Source organism: Lytechinus pictus, unplaced genomic scaffold (assembly GCF_037042905.1).
Source record: "Lytechinus pictus isolate F3 Inbred unplaced genomic scaffold, Lp3.0 scaffold_19, whole genome shotgun sequence".
Classification (NCBI taxonomy): Eukaryota; Metazoa; Echinodermata; class Echinoidea; order Temnopleuroida; family Toxopneustidae; genus Lytechinus; species Lytechinus pictus.
Window position 1 is genome coordinate 7,042,485 of NW_026974140.1, and position 23,228 is coordinate 7,065,712.

The 23,228-nt window shown below is 35.1% G+C and overlaps 2 protein-coding genes across 2 annotated transcripts; one reads left to right on the forward strand and one right to left on the reverse strand.

Moving 5' to 3' along the window:
* The first annotated feature begins 1,007 nt into the window (after positions 1-1,007).
* On the forward strand, positions 1,008-7,523 carry LOC129260000 (neuronal acetylcholine receptor subunit alpha-10-like). The gene is made up of 8 exons (XM_054898099.2): positions 1,008-1,525; positions 2,834-3,021; positions 3,472-3,516; positions 4,054-4,163; positions 4,433-4,644; positions 5,009-5,341; positions 5,629-6,017; positions 6,712-7,523. Exons 1-8 carry the CDS (start codon positions 1,453-1,455, stop codon positions 6,949-6,951), a joined length of 1,590 nt encoding a protein of 529 aa, XP_054754074.1. The 5' UTR covers positions 1,008-1,452; the 3' UTR covers positions 6,952-7,523.
* Positions 7,524-10,819: 3,296 nt separating this feature from the next.
* On the reverse strand, positions 10,820-18,588 carry LOC129260960 (neuronal acetylcholine receptor subunit alpha-10-like). Its single transcript, XM_064114234.1, has 5 exons — positions 18,382-18,588; positions 17,218-17,262; positions 16,443-16,552; positions 15,063-15,598; positions 10,820-14,439 (listed from the first exon to the last, which is right to left on the reverse strand). Exons 1-5 carry the CDS (start codon positions 18,571-18,573, stop codon positions 13,898-13,900), a joined length of 1,425 nt encoding a protein of 474 aa, XP_063970304.1. The 5' UTR covers positions 18,574-18,588; the 3' UTR covers positions 10,820-13,897.
* Positions 18,589-23,228: the final 4,640 nt, after the last annotated feature.

Below are 23,228 nucleotides of genomic sequence, written 5' to 3' on the forward strand. Positions count from 1 at the left end.
TGTCTGGCATAACATTCAAAGTTTATGGATATAGTTTATGAAATGTGGACATAGGGGTTATCAAGTATCACTGACAAGTCTTAGGTCACATGATCAATGTCAAATATCATTTAGGGTCAATGAACGTAGTATTTTGTCATTATATTAATGGTGTTTTTTTTGTGAATATTCATTTTACAGTAGTTTTCAAAGTCAGCACGGCTGCTATATTGAATCGCGTAATGCTTAACTAGGCAATCACTTTTTTTTCATGCTCTGACTGAATAAAAACGCACTGAGTAGATGATTATCATGAATTTATATCGAACTTTCCCAAAAGTATATGCTGCCATCTCTCGGTCCGACCAACATCCACAGCCAAATCCAAACCTTACGAAACCAACTGAGGCGCAGGCCTCGGATTATTTTCAATATGCTAATGTGTAAAGTGTGTTAAATGTTAGATCTGACTAAAGCATACAAAATGGTGTTGATAATTATACAAATCATGTCATTTGTTATTAAGAGAGCATGCAATATCTCATAATATCATCATTATGAACTTATGTTTGCAGCGATTTTCCTCTGCGTCCCGAAGTTACCCATCAAATTCCAAAGACACAATAAAAATGATACTCCTTTGTGATTGTTGTCTGATGCAATAAGAGTAAATTTATGTTCATGTAAAAACAAAGTTTTCAAATTTCCATCATATAGCCATAATGATGTTACGTAATTTGACGGATCAGTCAGCATTTCAGACCTCATTCAAATAAAGATTTTAATCAAAATGAAAATACATTTGAGCTGGATTTGTGTATCATTTAAACATGCATGTTCAATTACTATTACAAGTTTCCATTTCAGAATGAGAACAAACTTTTCAAAGGATCTAACAAGAACGCAATAAATTCATTGTGAAAAATGAATGTATTTCATGATTTTGCTTTCATTCAATATAATATGAGGATGAAGATTTGGGTTTAGGATGGAGAACGAGATTTATGTATGTGCAGATTTCCATCAGAGCTATAATTGCGTCGAAGGCTAGGGGTGAATGTAACAAATCACTGCATGAAAGCACTTTTAAGGGCTTTAAAAGAGAACACGAATCTCGAGTAGTTAATTAATTGCTAAGTATATCTGTTTAATGCAATCGAAGATATGTAATGCGCTAAAAGCATCGCATTGATTGGCGTTACGTAACTATCGAGCCTACAATATTGGTCGTAAAAATGATTGTTATAATGACGCCCGTTGGTATGTCTTCCAAACCGATCGAAAATTAAAATCTGTGCTATGGTTTTCGCTCCGTGGGCCTCTTTGCGCTTATTTTGGCGACCGCAACACGACACGAATAAAATTGTTTTGGTGTTTACTTTTTCTGGACAGAACTACGTGTTAGCAACTCATTCTAACGGGAGTGAAGAAATTAACCCTAAATTTATGAGACTTTAATAGAAGCTAAATAATATGAAGATGGATGTTTTTAGATTAAGATGTGTTCTTTTGATATCTGCGATCATATTCGGCTTCACGTTAAAGGGTAAGTTTTATTTTGAATTGCCTATTGTTGACGCTGTCACCTTTAAAAGTTTGATCAGTAACAGTGTTGGATGTTCTTATTTTTATGAAAATTATATACTATAATATATGTTTCATTTCTCTTACAATGACAAGGGTGTAGAAATACGATGGTAACATTTCGAACGCCCCCCCCCCCCCAACAAAAAAAATTGTATTTCACTCCTGGCAATAGACGCATAAGGCTATACATGTACATGAGATTACTACGTAATCATATTTTCCTAAACAAAATGATTGTCTTACTAACAAGCGTCAATAATGTATACTATATCTTATTATTATGAATGATGAGAATTATCGGTGTAACTTACTTCAAAAAAGATATTCAATATGGCGTAGAAATGTATAAGATATATGGCATCCCACAATGTTAATGGCATATATCGTGGTTAACCCCCAAAACGTGCAATATGATTTCGACCATTTATCATGTTTATCCTTTTTTAATATAGACTGATTATCATGCTTCCTTATGAATGCACAGAAACGTTTAAGACCCAGACCGGACCCAAAAGTGAAATTGACAAATCATATACCAATCGAAAGCCTATAAACTACTTAATACAGAAATACAAGGTTTATGAACTTTTACCGCTTGACAGCTTAGTATTTTGCTTAAGAATAATAATAGTAATAATAATAATAATAATAATAATAGCTCCAATGCTTATAACACAACATTACGTCATGGTCTCGAGGCCGGTGTAAGCCTATTATCGAAGCCCGATAATTAGAGTTATTCTTAAGCAAAATACCCAACTGGTGAAAACGCATAAAGCTTACATTTCTTTGTTAAGTAGTATATAAGCTTTCGATAACTCTTGTCAATTTCACGTTTGACCCGGTCTGGGTCTTTAAAGTTCCATCTTCTTTACGTGATAGTGAGATACGTTATGCTGCCAAGTCGTCTTATAAAAAGCAAAACGACATGAAACCTCTGATAAGTCGACTTTGCAAGATTACGTATCTTGCCAATTCGACATGATAACTTATCGAATCGATATGTATATCTGAATATCTCCATATCTGAATATCTCCATATCTCATCAAGTAGATGGTACTTTAAAGCTTCCGTATGGTTGCTATTATGGAACGATTAATTAAAATTATTAGCATGCCCCTTTGTCTATGTTACCGGGAAAAATGTCAAACTCCCGTCGTGAACACGGTAGGTTTATAAATGATTTTCAATTAAATCAAGATCAAGTCGTGATTATTTGCAGAGATATTAACTTTCCGTTTACATTTATACATGTTGTTCAAATAGTTAGTGATGCCGAGATGATGATGACGATGTCGAATTCGACCAGGACGACGAGGCCGTCTTTCAACACGGAAACCCGTCTGATCAGAAACCTCCTGTCACAATACAGCCGTTACGTGCGACCAGTCTTCAATGAATCCACTATCATCTATGTATATTATCATATGAGATTGTCAAGAATTCTTCAAATGGTAATTAATATTTGTTAATGTGAATAAATCGTGCGACAACTACAACATCATAATAAAGGTCATAAGATAAAAATAGCATACATACAATAAATTCAGAGACACAGATTATTTGTTATATTAATACCGTGACCGTGATGCTTAAGAATTATTAAACTAATCTTGTAATCCTGGATAATTAAGTTTTAATAAATGAATAAATACTTGATTATGTTGGGCACTATCGTTTATTTTTCGTCGTATCCTGTATCAGTAGAATTTCCGTATTAACTTGAATCATGGGTGAACAAGTAGTTAATCGACTGCCAAACGTGGCTTGGCGAATGATTGTAAGATTTTACTTTTACTCCTGCACTCCATATCCATGCCCCTCTCACTCTCTTTCTTTCTTTCTTCATCTCTCCCCCTTTAACTTTTATCCTGAATAAGTTCATTTCTCTTTTAATTGAACAGGACGAACGGAACCAGATTTTGATCACAGCGATGTGGCTCGAACAGGTAACCATTTGTATTTTTTTCTTAAAACAAGATGACTGTGAGAACTAAGTGTATTTTTAACCATAAGCCCAGCCCTAACAAGAGATCTTTATTTTTATGTACACAGAGAAAATGATGCCAGGAAGTATACAATGTATGTAAATAATCAGTGTTATCTAGTGGTTTCATAATAAGAATGACTTTTCTTTACTTCTCGTAACACAAATGATCTGTTTAATGGTGTTGATGACATTCTAACCTTTTCTTTACTTTTAGTATTGAACTCCGCGGAGTTTCCAAGAATTTGAAGCCCCCTTTTATGTATTGCACAACCACTTATATCATGCGAGGTTTTAAAAAATAACATTAAAGGAATGTCTGAATGATCAATGTACCTTGACGTAAAAAAAAGAAAATGTATATAATACGGAACAGTGTGTGCCTGCGTCCTTTTAAAATCGGATAAATTGTTACGCGGTAATAGTGTATTCTATTTTTCTTGGTTGTCTGAGTTGTTTTGTTTCCTGATTCCTTCACTTATTATTATGTGTTTCATAGAGCTGGATAGATGAATATCTAACATGGAATCCTGATGAATACGACAACATAACCGCTGTTCATATTCCTACCACAATGATCTGGATACCGGATACAGTGCTCTACGAAAGGTAACATATTTTAGTTAGTCTTCAGTCATTTGGTTGATATGAATGCTTGACTTTTAGATATCAATTTTGATATCGTCCTTTTTGTCTTATTTTTGTTCTATTGTGCCCTTTCCCCTACCCCACCCTCAATCTTGCTCTCCATACCCCCCCCCCCCCCTTCTCTCTCTCTCTGGCGATCTTTCCCTTCTATTCTGCCTTCATTCCCCTTCTGCAACATATTCAATCCCCGCTTGTCGCTTTCATACATATCTAACGCTCTTAACTTCCAGTGCGGACGTCGAAAAGGAGCTGGGGAATGACGTCATGCTCACCAATGCCAAGATCTTCTACAATGGAACCGTTTTCTGGCAAGCACCTGCTATCTTCAAGAGCTCCTGCAGTCTAAGCGTCGAGTACTTCCCCTTCGATCAACACAGCTGTAAACTCAAATTCGGCCCTTGGGCCTATCTCGGCAACGAGGTTATCATGAAGAAACAATCAGGTAAGTTATCGAAAATAAGTATACAAAATAATGTGATGAATTTCAAACAATACAGTGGAATTGAGCTCAGGGCTAACTCGCAACACCCCTTCAAATCAAGACGTATTTTTACTTCTCTTGATATCCCGATATATTTTCAACATTGTCTCCATTGATACCCGATTGATGTTCCTAAAACGTTTGGTTTTAAGACTTCTTTCTCATCATAATCCTGATAGGACACCCAACCCCCTGCACAGAAGGCATTTTGAAAACAACACGGGTTTCGTTAACTGTGTCATGACTGTTTCACTATCCTTTTGGCTATGTAAAAAAAAAAACATACTCATTAATTATTCGTACTAATGCCTCAAACTACTTTCAGACTCTGGTGACTTCTCACAGCTGAGTCCGAATGGCCAGTGGCAACTTCAGGGGATGCCCGTTGTAGAGAATCTCATCAAGTACGGTTGTTGCCCGATCCCATACTCGGATGTCACCTATTATATCAACCTCAAACGGAAGTCACTTTTCTACGTCTTCAACCTCCTCTTCCCATCGGTCTTCATGTCTCTGGTATCGTTGTTGAGTTTCTACCTCCCTCCAGACTCGGGAGAGAAAGTGGGTCTCAACATCACCAGCCTACTGTCTCTCGTCTTCTTTCTCCTTCTGGGAGCACAGCTCCTGCCGCCGACCTCGGAATCGATTTCCTACCTTGGTGAGTGATTGAGGAATTTTGTTTCAGATCCTACCGTCAAATATCTTCTTTTTTTCTTAAGTACATTTCCTAGTTCTGATCTTAAAAATATGCCCTAATAACTGAACAGATATAAAACCTTTTCCTCTGACAAAAAGCTAAATAGTTTATTAATATTTGCAATGATCGTGTTTTTTTTTTTACATTTGAAAATTGAAAATCATCAAAATGGGCCTAAATAGACCACCATTGCTGTTGTTGTTTTATCCTATTCTTTGATTCCCACTCATTTCCATCTATTCCCGCAGGTAAGCTGTTTTCAACCATCATCGCAATCATGGGAATCGAGACGGCCATCTCCGTAATCATTCTCCGTCTTTACCATCTTCACTTACCCTATCCTCCGCCTGCATGGGCCCGGTGGCTCATCCTCGACAAAGCCGCTCAACTCCTTCGGCTCAATGGTTGGCGTCACGAATACATCGATGACGAAGGTTCCATGCTCGAAGTCATCGACCACGACGCACAAGACCACAAGACGAGTGACCCATTCGAGTTCGACAATCGAAAGACATCGATGGAGACCAAGGCGATTGGAGAGAGTCTTCTGCAGAAGCTTGATATGAGCCCCGAAGACGTTGCCGTGCCAGAAATCAAGGAGAAGCATTCCAGCGAGGATTCGGACTATGGTAGTGAGGTAAGTCATGGTCACATGATGGCCACGTGACTGAGCATCTTCATCATTATAAAACTTACCATGGATGTATCACAATGGCAATATTATAGTAACCTTTCACGATACCGAAAGACATACAACAAAGGTATTCATTACCATTATAACCATCACAAATCGGAGGTTCTATTATGACGGATGAATCGATGAACTTCATGGAGCAATTTTCAGTGATTAAATCCCGATATTGATATCTGATCTTCTCTCTCTTTATTTTTTAAGACAGATTAAACTTCTCTCAGACCTTCAGTTAAATTATGTTGCATGTTCATTATGTTTGAACAATTATCAATGGTATATTTCTTTTTATGGAAAATGAAAATGATTTGTTGATTGTAATATGTTTTTTTTTTAGAGAAATAAAACATTACTTAAAAAAAGGAAAAAAAAAGAAAAATTGGTAGAACTGTTAAAATAATATGTTGAAAATTTTGCCTACATATTAATAATTACAAACTCATTTAGACATTGAATACCATGATCTTAGGGTAACGTTTTAGATCAAAGTGTGAGCATTGTTAGTGGTGCACTTCCAGCAGTGGCTGTAAGGTAAACGATTCGTGTTTTTTATTGTTTTTTTTTAATTGGGAGATGTTGTGTATTTTCTGTTTTATTCATTTTTTTTAATTTCTGTCAACTTTTTTCCTCATTCCTGCAGACCAATGACGACAGCATGGGGTCATCGATCATGCGCATTAGCAACTACATTCGCAGACTGGTAAACATTTCTCGGAAGAAAGAAGCACTGTCTGCCATCCAGCAGCAATGGATAGATCTGTGTCTCATTCTTGATCGGGTTTTACTCATTCTCATGATGACAGCCCTGTTTCTTGGATGTATCAGTATTCTCTCTATCATGTCAAATCCCGCATCCCAAGAAGAATTTGAAATTTGGTGAAGATGAGAATCAAATAATATAGTTACCATGGTTACTGTGTATGTAAATGTATATCCATATATCAATTCAATTCCATTCAAACATTTATTTTCTTCCATTTCACCAATTTTTACATTTTCAATCACCGTCACTAAGGCATCAAACTATGGAGTGCTATTCATTATTATGCTTCATTTCGTGTAGTTTTTTTTATGAACAAAACTATACTTTAAGGTCCCGTACAAATGCGATAGCTTCTGTCGTGTAGGTAAAGACAGATTCAGTGAGATTGTAATTGTCTTTGGCACGGGAATAAACGACCAAGTGTTGTTTGTATATCGTCACACATTTCTATTATTTAATATTAGACAATGATGATTTGTATGAAAGTGATTTGAAGTAAGTGAAAAGTGCGATCATACATTGTGTTTTTGTAAATAGACATATTATAACAATGTACTATATTACCTCTTGAAATCGAGAAGCTTAACATGCCGACATTGATTTGGGTCTGTAACACTTAGGCCTTTAGTGCCGAGCGACTTGTAAGTAGAATTGATTGTTGTTGGTAATAAATTAACTCCCAGAGCTAACTTGCCTTGTTGAATTATTTTTATCATACTGTTAATCCATGATGGTCGATATATGGAGATGGATATAATCCAACGTGTGGGGCCAACACTATTAATCTAATATGTTAAAAAGAAAAGATATTCTTGAGTTCTGATGTGTATAAAATAACTCTTTTATTCTTATTACCATAAGTTTCAAACAGAAAGTTAAATATATTACCGCAGTGCTTTATATTTTTAATATAGACGACCTATTCAGAAGCGGATCTAGAGGGGGGTTGGGGGGGTTGCAACCCCCCAAAAAAAAAAATCCGGGGACCATTTTTTTAAATCTTATCTTTTTTTTTAAACTTGTAATTTTATTTTCACACACAGATTTTCAAAAATGTTCCCTACTGTGGGAGGGGGGACACCCCCCTCCCACACCCTCTCCCCTCGCTCGCTCCGCTCGCTTGGACTCGGTCGCTACGCTCCCTCGCATACCACCCCAACCCCCCCTTTATAAAAAGCTGGATCCGCTCCTGCTATTATATCATAAGTTAATGTCCTCAAAAAACTTTCCTAGTAATTAATTATGTTCATGATTCCCCCAAAAATCATTATTTTACATATTTAAATTGAAGATGGGCGGGCCAATGCAAATTCTTTTCTATCTCCACTAACTCACCAATTGAAGAGAGGGAAGAAGAAGAAGTGGTAGACGAATAGATTCGGGGAGACCAAGGAAGAGAGTGGGATAATGAGGTTGGAAGTATTGATGAAGTGAGACTTATGGGAAGGTAGAGTGATAGATAAATAGATAGATAGATAGATAGATAGATACATACATACATACATACATACACACATACATACATACATACATACATACATAGATATATATATACATACATAGGTATATAGATACATAGATAGATAGATAGATACATACATACATACATACATAGATAGATAGATACATACACACATACATAGATAGATAGATAGATAGATAGATAGATAGATAGATAGATAGATACATAGATAGATAGATATATAGATACATGGATAGATAGATAGATACATACATACATAGATATGTAGATATATATATAGATATATAGATAGATAGATAGATAGATAGATAGATAGATAGATAGATAGATAGATAGATAGATAGATAGATAGATAGATAGATAGATAGATAGATAGATAGATACATAGATACATAGATATATAGATAGATATATAGAAAGATAGATACATACCTACATACATACATACATACATAGATACATAGATAGATAGGTAGATAGATAGATAGATAGATAGATAGATAGATAGATAGATAGATAGATAGATAGGTAGATAGATAGATAGATAGATAGATAGATAGATAGATAGATAGATAGATAGATAGATAGATAGATAGATAGATAGATAGATAGATAGATAGATAGATAGATAGATAGATAGATAGATATATAGATAGATAGAAAAAGGTGGAATATGGAGACATGACTGAATCAGGAGAAAGAAAGGTAGATGAAAGATTGAATCGTGGACAAATGAGTACAATAATCAAACAGACAATGGCGTACTGGTGGGGATTCAGTGCCCCCCCCCCTAAAAATGTATCTGTATTGTGTTGTTGAATATCAGAATTTATCTTCTGAATACCTGGCCATTTTTACTTTTCAACACTTAAAATTCCAGATCTAATTCTAGAATCATCTGATTCTCTCTATTAATGAATCATCCGCTCAGGAACATTGTCTTGGTGAGCCACTGCAACTGCAAATAGGGAAAGAGAAATGGAAAGATATTGGCTAATATAGAAAACAAAGAATGTGAGGGAGCATGGTGGTGCACCTATATTATATTACGATACTCGAAATAGTAATTTTAATTTCGTATTACCAAAACGTGAAGGACATATTGGAAACACTTTTTATTTTAATGGCATCCAATCTTGGAATGCTCTTCCTGATAAAATAAAAGCCGTTAAATTCTTTTGTCAATTTAAGAGTGCATTAAAAAATCACCTAAAACTGGAAACTGCCCGAGAACAGCATTACCAGTAAAATAACACATTTTGTACAGTTGGTTTCTAGTATTGTAGATAATGTATACATTAGGGTATGTTAAAATATAATCTTGTTTCACATATTAGGAAGATTATTGTTTGCTTCAGATGTTTGCAAATTATATGACTGATGGATATGTTTGTATGTATTTTATTTTTTTCCCCCAATATTCCAGTACTTGTCGTAGTTTATATTTTTTGTTACAATATGTTAATGTTTTATACTAACTATAGGACCCCATTGGAAATAAGCCTTTCGGCTTTCATGGGATATCCTGTCAAGGTATTTCCTCAATTTCATTGTAATCTCCTGTGATATTCTTGACGAATAAAATCAATCAATCAATCAATATTATGATTCTTCAATGTGTAGTGAAGAAGAAAAAAAGTAGAAAGGGAAGAAAGGAGAAAAGATGGGTACAATTAAAGAGTGAGTTTTGGTCGTTTTATTGTAGAGTTACCTCTTATTTATCTGAAAATTGACGTCACAACCCCCCCCCCCCCTCAAAACGTCCGGGAGCACCCTCATATGTACACGCGACAGATAATCCGTTTTGAATACCCTGAAGCAGGGGGGGTGTCAGAGAGGAAAATATCAATGATCCCGACGGGTTCCGTAAGATTTAATGTCATTAGAACCTCTTATTGATTATGAATATATACGACATCATTAGAATTTCCTAAACTTTCACACAACTTAAATTCATTAACAGATTGATTAATGAAGATTGATTTGGGCTTTTAATATGGACCATCTGTCGGGCGGTTATGGAACATGGTGTTAAATTCGATTTTAAAAGAACGATTGATTTTTATCTTTTAAGCAACTGTAGTATTAAGTTTTGTAACTCATTTCTCTTGGTTGGGGCTAGAAGACGGGGTTACACTAGCCAAACTTTTCCAATGTGATAATCCATTTTCGGTTCCCATAGAATCAGAACATGAAAAGTATTGTCATGAACCCAGATTGCCTTGCCAGCTACATGTAACAACTTCTAAATGATTTGCCCATTTTGAAAGGTAAAAAAGTTTTCTGATCTATCTTTTCTACTCTACTTTTTTCTATTTTGTAAAATAAACCCAAATAGCTTTCCCCCTCCCTCCCTCTATTCTCTCCCCCTCCCCCCTCTCTCTCTTTATCTCTTCTCTATCCTTTGGTCATTTTAAAATTTTAAGGGTGATTAATGGACTCTTTTCTTTTTCTTTTTATACTCATTTGATAACAATATATATTATCACCGACACAAATCCCTTATTTTATTGTTTCTCATTTAATTCTTCACTCAATTCTGGACGATTAATGTCACATAAAAATATATACGCGTTCATGGTAATTCTATTCTACAATATTTTCGGCACAATAGACACTTTGTATTACATATCATAATGGTATGAATATTAATACTTCAATTCTTCCATCTTCATGGTCGTTTGGTTTTTGTTTTGTTTTGGAGAAATTTATTTTTCTCATGGAGCGACGATATACAAGCAACTCCAAAATTAATCATATAGACTATACAAACAAGTAATGTTTACATTGCGTCATTTGACAGATAAACTACCACAGTAGAAGGACCATTTCCGTGATTTCTTTCTCAATATATACAAATTATTGCAACTTTCTAAAGCATTCATATATTTTTATTCAACGGAACATAAGCAAAAGAGAATGGAAATTATATGATTGAGATTTAAATGAAATTCAGAATTATTCGTTCTTAATCAAGTCATGGGATAATGGTTCGTCGATAGCAGACTATACCAGAAAAAAATCAAATACATCGTATTTAAATCTAATATAAACCAAACCAACATGGTCCTGTTTTATATATAGACTTGTTATAATAACAAAATAATCTACATTTCATATAACAAATTTACTATCAGCCAATTAAATTGATGGATTTTAGTAGATTTAATCCGTTATTGCAAACTTGTTAAAATATCTGAGGTTTTTATGAAACCGATCCCCATATCTTTAGATAAAAAGTTCAAATTAATAGATTCAATCACAGAAGGTATAAGTTAAATCTATAGTAAGAATAGTTTTATACACTAAATCAAAATGAAATCGGAACTTGGACAGCTAAATTAAACCTTCATTTTTCATATAGAACCAATAAAAAAATGGGGGCGAAATAAAAAGGTGAAAAGACTTTCGGAAAAATAAGGCAAGTATTTTGCAAAAATGCCATTCAATTAAAAAAGATTGAAATATAAATTTAAAATATACTGTTACTTAAACCACTGTCAACATAATGGTACGTTTCTAAATAAGAATAAAACGATCCCAAAATTGATTTCCTGAACTGACATTCGCAGTTCAGTGAGATGCATAATTAATATCATTGCTTCACGTACATTTTAAAAGTGTAAATAAATTCACAATGAAGAATTATATTTCTATATAAAAAAATCTTACACCAATATTTTGAGAAATACAATAAAAAAACTTAATTCTTGTTTTTTTTTTCTTTATATCATTCTGAATATTCCTCATGGTTTGCCGTACTTTGCTAAAATTATTTTCTTTTTAAGTACAAATAAAAAAGGACAAAAATGCGTCTTAAAATTTGCATTCAAAACATTTGCGTACTTAGGACATGTATGAGCATAATAGATGTTTGAAATATTATAAGCTACTAAAAAAATTCTTACACGTCCAATGATTGTGGTCTTGACAATTTTTTAGAATCCGCATCTCGTACGTGTAAGAAATAAATAACTAAAATATAATTCTGAGGTAATTTTAAGACACCTTGTTGGCATTGGACAAATCTCTGTTTTAGTAAACAAAAAATAATAAAATTGGTAAGTAATACAAACATTGCATATTTATATACATGAGTTGAATTTAAAAACAACATTCCAGTCTGATCAAACTCACAAAACAATGCATGAATATTCTTTTCACTTTGACCAATAAGAGCTAATGCTATTACGCAGGAAACGCATATTTACTTATGCGTGACTGTGTTGATAATCTGCGGTCTTGTCTCCGAAAAATTCATTTTACAAGAAAGGAAAACAAAATACACTATTCAAGTTTTTCTTATAATTACAAAGGAATGTTACAAATGATTTTGACGGGCTGATAAGTACTAAAAAAAGTACATAAAGAGGCAGTAATTATACAGCTTTAATTATACAGCTGCGTCAATCTTGGCTCGGGGCGTCGAGCTTTCGCTTATCATTGTAAACAACTGACGTAAACCGACAATCGAAACATTCATTTCAATCACTAGCACATGCGCTAATTGTCATCGTTTTAATGAAGCAAATAAACTGACTATTACAGGCGTAACGAAAATGAATAAATAAATGAATGAATGTCATAATTGATTTTACAAGTGTCAATTCAATTCTATAATCAATCTACGTGTATTTTATTGCCATTTTTATATAATAAACAAAACAACAAACATATACATGCATAATATACAAAGCATAATAAACGTCACAATAGATACTTTACTTTCAAATAATATACAAAAGTGATCGGTAAATGAATAAGTCGTACTGTCAAAAAACATTTTGATAATTAATGAATTTTGAAAATTAGCAAAGCTTGTATTGGTAAGCCCCTCTGGAAATAAACTGTGATTTTAACCACGTGCAATTAAAAGTAGAGTAGGTTTAAAAAAATCAAATATAACGAAGAGCAGTATGTGCTTTTGCTAACAAAGAGAGAGAGAAAGAGAGGGAGAACAAACACAGGTCAAGATAAAAACAGTAACATCACAAATTAACTTTTAAAAAGAAAAAAAAGAAAGTGGTAGAACAAAGAAAAATGAAAACGAGTATCGCGTTCATCCAGAAAGAGAATAGTAAAGTATCGAAAGTCAAAGCATCGTGCCAATATTAGTTCACAGAGAGCCAAATGACATGTGCATTATCTCTGCAGTGGCGGAATCAGGAGGGCTGTAAGATACGCTAAATCTATTTTAAAAAAAGTCATCTGCGCCCTCTATTTTCAAATTCGCTCTTTGCACCCCATACAGAAGCACTCTTTTTCAAAACCCTGGACCCGTCACTGTTATGTGTCGCTGCGCCACTGGTTGCCTTATGCAACCATGTTCAATTATAAAAACATCCATTTGGATCACTAACGCATGCGCCATTTATGATTTAGCATATTTTGTTATAAACCTACTGGATGATTTCCCTGCGTGTGTCGAGAGTGGGGGAACGAGCGTAAGTAGCCCTATACCCACATTGACAAGACGTTCTCAGAAAATACAACATCATACATCAATATGTTAATCTCAGTAAGCACTGTCATTTCTGCCTTTCTAGATCATTATGCAGTAGATAGCTCCGTAAATGTTCTTTAGATTTCGTCGGGTGTTGTAAAAGGTTTTGGCTGACATAAGATGGCAACGGTGCAGATAACGGTGGCACACGTAAACACCCACATAAAAAGACGATCAAACACTACTGCGACATACTTCCACTCCGTCATGATATCTTCCTCGGCGTCCTCTTCCTTCTTCTTCTTGACTATGTACTTCAGATTGGTCATTATATCATGGGTCATCGATTCGAACCTCTTGGACACTACCGAAGAATCCTCCGACGATTTCTTCTCCGAGTCATCCATGATGGCTACCCCATTCAGGTTGGTAAGAAAGGTATTCTCATAGACCCCAGCGTGTGGCTTGTTCTGCCGTATCTCGTCATCGTTGTCGTCATCACCCATGTTGACAATGAAGCTACCCATGCACATCATGCGCGCTAAGAAACTGAAGGTAAATTTCTTCATACCTCGTGGCACCCGATGAGTTCCCGGAAGTCGATAATGGAGACTCAGAACGTACACTGTCATCACAGTAGATAGGGATACCAACACGATGGTACATGCGTAATATTGAGCTGAAAATCAAACAAAAAATATGATAGTGTTTGGAAGTAGTAGACACTGGTAAAACAGTTTGTTTAACAGCATTCTTTCCCTTCTACATAATAATAACAATATGTTCCATTTATATAGCGTAGCTGCTACAATTATTGCATATACTCTACTGCGCTTGATACTTGGTATCATATTATTACCCCGGCTGTAGCTGAGCTGCCATATATGCGCTAAAGCATTCAAGGAATAAATCATACTGGGTACCCATTCACCTCACCTGGTTCGCGTGCAGCACAATGTGGGCAAATTTCTTGCTGTAGGAAAACACGCCTCGGCTGAGATTCGAACCCACGTCCCTCTGATTAAAAGACGAGAGTCCTAACCACTAGACCACGACACCCCCACAACATTACATGACTAAGCAATATAAGCATGATGTTCACAAAACAAATTCCGAAATTATGATTCTCTGTGTCTCTTCTGGGAAGAAGCATTTTTTCCAATGAAAACTCTTTCTTACAGGACTACCTACCAGTCACCAAGGAGCTGTCCTCACATAGTAGTTGCCCAGAAAACACTTCGACGTATATATCTCCGAGACCTAAGGTTATCTTGCATAACAACAATTATTTTGGTCTCTTACCTATCAACGGAACAACCTCTGACGTGGGCGGCATCGTCTCAGCTACTAGCAACAAGAAGACGGTGAGTGCCAGGAGAATCGTGATCCCGAGGGTGACCTTTTCTCCCGCGTCGGCAGGCATGAAGAAATCCAACACGGTGATCAACGAGATCAGAACACAAGGTCCGAGAAGGTTGATGAAATAGAAGAGGGCCCTTCTGCGAATAATGACGGTGAACTGAACATCAGGGAAAGGTTCTGGACAGCAACCGTAGTAGAAGAGGTTCCTCTTGACGGGCATACCGACGAGTGTCCACTCGCCGTTGTCGATGTAGGCAGAGATGTCGCCGCTGTCGGACCGATTCTTAAGATCAATCTGAAACCCATGATAAGCCCAGGATCCAAACTTTAATCGGCAGTGCTGCTCATCGAAAGGGAAGTAGGTGATGTCTATTTTGCAGGTGCTTTGGTAGATGGCTGGGGCGTTCCAACGGACGATGCCATCGTGAGAAATGGAGGCACTGGTTTGCATCATCCCGCTGAAGCCACTGTCGGCACTGTCATTGAAAGAAGCAAACAGGACGTGACTTTAGTTTGCAAAACTCGGACCATAGTATTTCAATGTCACAAAAATAACTACATAATGTGGTTTAAATGTTAATATTTTGATTGGGGTTAGGCATCTGTTCATCTACAAGATCAATAAATGTGTAGGTAAAATATACAACCAGGCAAAGGCTTATTCGTCCCCCGAATTCACCAGAATGTCAAACTTAAGTAGAGAGTCATAAGCTATTCTTACTTTCATATGTTCTAGGACGTAAAGGATATGGTTCCTTGAACTGCGACAAGGGCATGTAGTTGGTAATGGTCTAATACATAATCTTGAAGTAACTTGGTAAGGTTATAAATGTATTGGGTTTAATACTTGTTGAAGTTTGAAAGGAACTTACAAGTGAGAGATAAAATTACAATACTTGACACAACCATCATTCCTTATTATCATAACGTTAGTTATATCTGCTGGAAAGAACAATTTGTCACACATTTTGATCACAGTGTATTCACATAGTGGACTATGTGAAATATTATTCACACTGTTAAAATGTTCATATTGTGAAGATATTTTCACACTGTGGACATCTCGACAGTGTGACTGTTCACAGCGTGCTCACATGGTCGACACTGTTAAAATACTCTTTTAAAGTGTGATAGGTGATTTCACATTGTGACACACTGTGGCACACACTCTGGGATACTGTGTTCTTTCCAGTAGAGATGGTCTTGCAAAGACAAAACAAACTGATTGAACAATAGAAATACAACATATTCAATAAACAAGTTAATGACTTCTCCTCCAACTAGAGGTGAAATAAGACAGAGAATGAAAATGATACATACTTGGAAAATAAAACAATGTCTGGTCTCCATATAGTTCCAATAGGTACTATCAATACAGATGTGTTACCATAGTCGGCAGGATCCCATACCAGATTACTGTCTGACCATTGCTGTATCAATAAAAAAAGGTTTTATGAATATTATGTGTTTAATGGTAGACATCAATCTCAAATATCACTTTCTGCAGAAATCAATTGATTTCACTTATACTTATTGAAATGTTGGTGTACACTCTTAAAAATGTTGGGCAACATACGGTCCACACAACAATTGGTTAAAACTTTATCCAATTCTGGGTAGTTTTACACCAATAATGTGTGCTTTGGGTGAAAACTACACAGTATTGGTGTAAAACTACCCAGAATTGGATAAAGTTTTAACCAATTGTTGTGTGGACCGTATGTTGCCCAACATTTTTAAGAGTGTAGAATTAAAAATATTTAGGCGTGCTTTTTCTTCTTTTGTATATTTTTAATATATCAAAATTTCTTGCGGTCTTGCCATTTCTTCTTTTTTCTTTTTTAAATCTTTGGTCACGTGATCAAAGGGCATCAGACACATTTATCTCTTAGTATACAGATCAGTGATCAGACATATCAGCAACATATGATTTTTGTGACTTCAAAGGCTGCATAGGAGTGGGCGAAAGTTTTAGATTTGCTAAGTGCTTGCGCAGAATAGTCATTCCTTGTCTATTGCATGTATACCATCCCCTCACCCTCCTCCTTCGTCTTTTCTTCTTGATTACAATGTAAATTAATCTGTAGTTACTTACCATGCGCATCCATAGGTTAAGAGTGATGACTTGATTTTTCTCATCCTATAAATGGAGAAAACAGAAGCCAACGTATTTTGGTGATTTTCATACCGTTTTTTCTGTACTCTACTTGAAAGATAACAAGTTATAAAACCCCGTTTTCATGTAATTTTTATTGCTTCATTTTTTTTAGTTCTTCATTTGCCTTTTTACTTCTTTTTCTCTTTCTCCAGCGTTCTCCTTTATATTTTCTTTATTTTGTGCATCTATTTCGTTCTTTCTCTTTAGCATTGTTTCCCTTTCTTTCTCCCTCTTGTCTTGTTAACGTCTTCCTCTTCCCGTTTTTCGTTCTATTCTCCATCATTATTTATCGATTTTCATTGCAACTCGGACTGTAAGTTCCCTATACTGATCCGTTCATTCTACAACCGCCCCCCCCCCCCAAAACAAAAAAGGACGAATGAATAATAACAAAAAAATACTCAAAGTAAATGCATTTGCAAAACGACCACGGCCAAACGACGAGCTAATAGAAGGGAGAAATGTTTAATTGTTTTTTTATTTCAGCTTTTTTACACTTGCAATCAAAGTCAATATCTGATTTAAGTGTAATTTATTGACCCCCCCCCCCCCCTCCTTATGAAGGTATCAATAAACAATAAATAGATTAGCAGATTGAGGCTGGAATTCTGGTCAACTGGCAACTATTGTATAACAAGCAATTGAAAAATGTCATTCTGGAGTGCCGCAAGGCTCTGTGATCGGCCCGACTCTCTTTCTATTATCTGTTAATGACATCCAAGATCAGATAAAGTCAAGTATGAGGGTATTTGCTGATGACTGTGTTATTTATAAAGATATTTCCAAAAGTATGGACCATCACATTCTTCAACAGTATCTCCAGCAACAATCCGATTGATCTTCAACCTGGTTGAAGAATTTTAATGTGAAGAAGTGTGCAGTTATATCAATAACTCGAAAACGTGTGCCTGGCTTCTATGATAACTCTCTCTGTAATGATCTTATACCAAGAGCAAGTGAATACAAATACCTATTTGTGACGATCACTGCTGATTTACGTTGGAATAAGCATTGCCAGAACATCAGACACAAACAAGTAGAACTTTATATAATTTTTTTACAACACATGCCACTCTTCCTGAATGAGTCTCTAACCCTTACCATATCAATGATCTGTTGTATGGCTGCTCCGATTAAAACATCTATGGGGTCTGATGATTTAGCAACAGGTCTGATGATGTTGCTGTAGTTGGAAAGTTTGTCGTTTAATAATCTGTATTCATCTTGAGTTCCGTACACACCTGTGAAATGATATATTAACAGAAAAGTAATTTTTAAAAGACTGAGAATCATTCATTCATGAAAGTTAATCTGTGTTGAGAATCACTCATGGTGAATTAGAATAACTGAATTTATATCATGAATGGCTCTGATTAATTTTAGTTACACATTGTCACAAAGAATGACATGTCAGTTGTACATTTTTCTGTCGGTGGTTATTTGCCTGAATTAAGAAGAAGCATGAATGCCCAATATCAACCAGAGGACCGACAGTTTTCTATCATCTCCGAGTGACTTGGTAATGAGGATTAAAAGCCTTACCAACATGACCAAAGGGTTGGATCACTGGGTTTTAAACCCGGTTCCAAATGATCTATCGTGCATCAATAAGTTTCATTTTTGGGTTATTATTATTATTACAATTATTATCATCATTATCTCAGGTCATTCTCTCTCTTTTTCTTAATTTAGAAAATATCCACAATTTTGGTCCATTTGTTGTCCGATTTTGATTCCATGCGAAAACTATGTATTGTATTGGAATCCCACCATAAACCTGGCAATATAATAGTGATAAGGGAAATGAAGTATTTATTGTTTATTATTATTTTAATCATTTTTTTAAATCCATCAACAGCACAAAAATATATTTTGGTAAAATATTTGCTTTGTAAAATATTCCGGAAGTCAATCATTTTTATTTTCACTTAGATTTTTGTATACTAGTCCTATTTTAATGATAAAGTAAATATTATTTTGAGCAATGGTGTTCTCTTTTGCTTTTTGCGACCATTCACATTCGATCTACTTTGATTACCGCCGTTGCTCGGCTCGAAATAGCTAATATAGTAGGCAATGAAAGCAAAGCTTAAATTATAGCAATAATTACTATCCCGATTATGGCGCCGAACTAATGTATGAGACCGGGATCTATTTACACACACCTTGACCAACAGTAACAACGAGCCATGCAGATATCATTCTTAGGGACCCATTTACATTTGGTTTGATAACTGGGGTAACTATTTGAACGAAGCACATCATATATACACATATCAACAAAACGTCGCCGGTCAAATAAATCCGTTTAAGAATTATCTGTAAACAGATCAAATGCAAATCATTCCAATTGCTTTTTCCATCTCTTCGAAATCTCCCTTTTTTGTTCACCCTCTTTTTTTTTCATTTTGGGTCGTAGGTCTCAAATCTGAATTTCGTTTACACATGGATAAAGATGACTTGGTTCATATGGAGCGTTGTGATTAGTCTTTGTGATTAGTAATCCCAGTGATTAGTAATCCCAGTGGATTGGTCTTCTGATTTTGAATCCCAGCCATGGCGTAATATCCTTCAGCAAGAAATTTATCCACATCGTGCTGCACTCAACCCAGGTGAGGTGAATGGGTACCCGGAAGGATTAATTCATTGAATGCACGAGCACTAAAAGGCAGCTCGAGCTAAAGCCGGGGTAATGATAATAATTATAATGCGCCTCGGAATAGAATATTTCTAGATAGATGGCGCTCTATAAATGCCTAATATCATTATTATTATTATTATTATTATTATTATTATCATTATTATTATTATTATCATTTTTATTATTATCATTATTATTATCATTATTATGATCATCATCATTATTATATTAAGACCGTTTGTTTTGAGACACTGCACTGCTTTTACTATCCAGTGAGAAAGTGGCCACACCCTCCCCCGTCACGGAAACAATCTAATATTGATTATCTTGTTGGAAAGAAGTGATGAGATTAATGTACTTTCGACATGATAGTGCATCGATTCACATCGTTATGCAACGCCTGTGTAATTAGATTAATGCAACTTGCCCATCGAGACTAATGGAATATAGTCTGCCACTCGATACCATGCAGGCAAGCATTATAAATATTGAATGTGATCATGAAGGGCGAAACCCGTGAAATAAATTGCCAAAAGCCGCCCAAAATGTATTAGAGGAGTCTAACAATTACGCTATATCATATTCAGGCTAAATGATGCCATTATGGTTGTCATGGTGCCAGGTTATGCTTAATTTTTATGATTAAAATTGGGGACGATGACAATACAAAAACATGTTGGAATATTTTTTATCATTGTCTACTGAAAACTATTTAGTGCGGCATTTACTCCAACGAAAGTCCCATTTTGATTTGCTCTGTTTTTTTTTTTTTTTAAACAGTTGAGATTGTATTTGTTGCAAAATCTTTGCCTATTGGGATAAGTCTTTCATCATGATTTGAAAGGTATGTTTGTGTATATCAAACATGGGTCACAGACAATAATTTTGGAAATTGATATTCGGGTTTGGAAATGTCTCCAAATATTCAAACAGGGTAAATTCCTTTTCCATATAACATGCATACAAAAAAAAGGAATAGTTTCTGGATTTGACAGGAACTAAAGAATCCCCAGAAACCATATCAATATGATGAGGAAAGGGTCCGGGTATTATGTATGGGAATGTACACTCCAGATCCAAATAAAATGGTCATCACAGGAACACACATTATAATTTTGGTCATGTTGGTAGAGGCACGTTTGACCTTATTATCTATTGGTCATGAATGTGGTTTTACCAGCGATTCATAATTTCCATTATCAAACTGACCGAGGGAGAAAGAGTGTTAAAATGGCAAGCCGGAATGCATGGGGAGTAACGAAAATACGCGAGATTATTTTATGTGAATGGAAGGTCAAGAGAAAACTGACAGCATCACCACAAAAGCGCCAAAATGACCATGTAATTGGGCTTCTATCTATTTATTGCATTGGCCAATACTTTTTATTAATAGGCCCATTTTAACCCTATTAATTCAGTGTAGCTATTCAATCATGCTTATGTAACCGTGGTAACAACTCCATTAGTGGAATCAACTATAATGCTTGACAGGGCGATAATTTGCACGCAATGATTTTTCTTTTATATTTCGTTTAATTTGGATCGTATGATTCATAATCGGTCTTGATTATCAGTGTATACTAAGTGGGGTTAATACCGGTGGTCCGGATACCAGTAAAAAAAATGCGGTAAATTGATTTTTTTTACGTTATTGATTGAATGCCGTATAACTTCGATCTGCGATTTCTTAAACGTTTAGCGATGTACTAAAAAGCGCATTTTGGTCTGCATGATTTACCTATGCAATACCGGAGGAGCTTATAACGGTCCGATGAATAATAAACAGTAAAGATAATATTAATTATATTAAACGGCTTTTTCATGGAATACTAGAAGTATTCCAATTGTTAGGGCCATAATTCATAATCCATCTATAATTCATTCATTATTTCCTAACTCATAGAATATTGCTACTATTTATTTCTGAGCCATATAATGTAGTATAAAATATTCAATATAGTTTCATATCGTCAATATAGATTAATTGTTCGCCTGTGCCGTATAATAATAATTTGTTTGGCACATGAAATAATAATCATTTGCAATGTCACTGTTAACTGTCATTGTGAATTTATGTATCGCCTAAAATATATCAAGGTCTATTGCATTACAGATTTCTATCGCTTTCTTGCATACAGTAAGATAACATTTTCAGTCGACGGGATGATGCACATGATTGATAATGATTATGGCTGAAAAAGGAGAGTAGGGATGGTTTATTGAACAAAACAAGTTAATTCGCGGCCCAAAGGCCGAATTACAGATTTTCAGACATAAAAGCAAATACACAAATATACATAAAAATTAAAACATAATGAAAAACGGGAATTAGAAACACAATTCCAAAATACATTAAAAAACAACAATCACATGCCTGGGGTAAATAATACATACATACATACGATATTGTGAAATCAATCATCATTGTAATACAATAATTATATAACCATTTATTATTTGATTCATTATCATAATTAATCTAAGATTTCATTATTAATATTTTTATCATTATTATTAATATTTTTATCATTATTATTAATATTATATTACTATCATTTTCATTATTCACATTATTATCATCAAAAATTAAGTATTGCACATAGAGAAGCATCGACGCATTGTATCACACTCATAAAAAAATAAAAGGAGATGTCGTTCATAATTTACCACTGGTTTACAAATTATTACAATGTTAGTATATAGGTCATACATTGTGTAGGACGGCTAACAAATGTATTTAAATTCCGGAAGGCTTGGCAATTAAAAAAAACCTCGTGTGACTCATAAATTTATTGATATTATAAGAACAATTAGCAAACGTGCGTTAATGTAGTTGTTATGAACATGAGAAAGATTTAAACTAGTCCGGGTTATAACTGAGCAAGGTGCCACTTGGAGAAGGAGAAATTTTCATATAGTGCCTCTAGACCAGTTTTTTACGCTGAATATGAATATATGAGGTAAACAGGCTGTATCCTGAAAATTAACCTGTGAGGGCGCTTTTTTCAAAATGGCCGCCATATTTTCCGAGAATTTGAATTTTCGTACATAGATTTTGACATAAGCATTCAATTGCCATAAAATTAGTGTCATATGAAAGCCAAAAGTCACCCCTCCCCCTTTTGCTTATTGCTAATTTATTTGGAAATTCACCATTTTGGACCCAACATTGAGGCAAAAAAGCGTTTGTGCTTTATTATTTATTTTATTGATTTGAAAGAGTAGAGTTCGTTCTACCAGCTACATAAATAAGCGCAGCACATCGAACGCTAGCCCTCTCAGGTGCTGTCTAAGTCACCCCACCCCC

Coding starts and splice junctions, on each gene's coding strand:
- LOC129260000 (XM_054898099.2), top strand. CDS start 1,453: ATGAAGATGGATGTTTTTAGATTAAGATGTGTTCTTTTGATATCTGCG. Junction 3,022..3,471: donor TGTCAAGAATTCTTCAAATG/GTAATTAATATT, acceptor TTAATTGAACAG/GACGAACGGAACCAGATTTT. Junction 6,018..6,711: donor ATTCGGACTATGGTAGTGAG/GTAAGTCATGGT, acceptor TCATTCCTGCAG/ACCAATGACGACAGCATGGG.
- LOC129260960 (XM_064114234.1), bottom strand. CDS start 18,573: ATGATTCTCAGTCTTTTAAAAATTACTTTTCTGTTAATATATCATTTC. Junction 16,553..17,217: donor TTAACCTATGGATGCGCATG/GTAAGTAACTAC, acceptor TTATTGATACAG/CAATGGTCAGACAGTAATCT. Junction 14,440..15,062: donor AGAGGTTGTTCCGTTGATAG/GTAAGAGACCAA, acceptor TTTGATTTTCAG/CTCAATATTACGCATGTACC.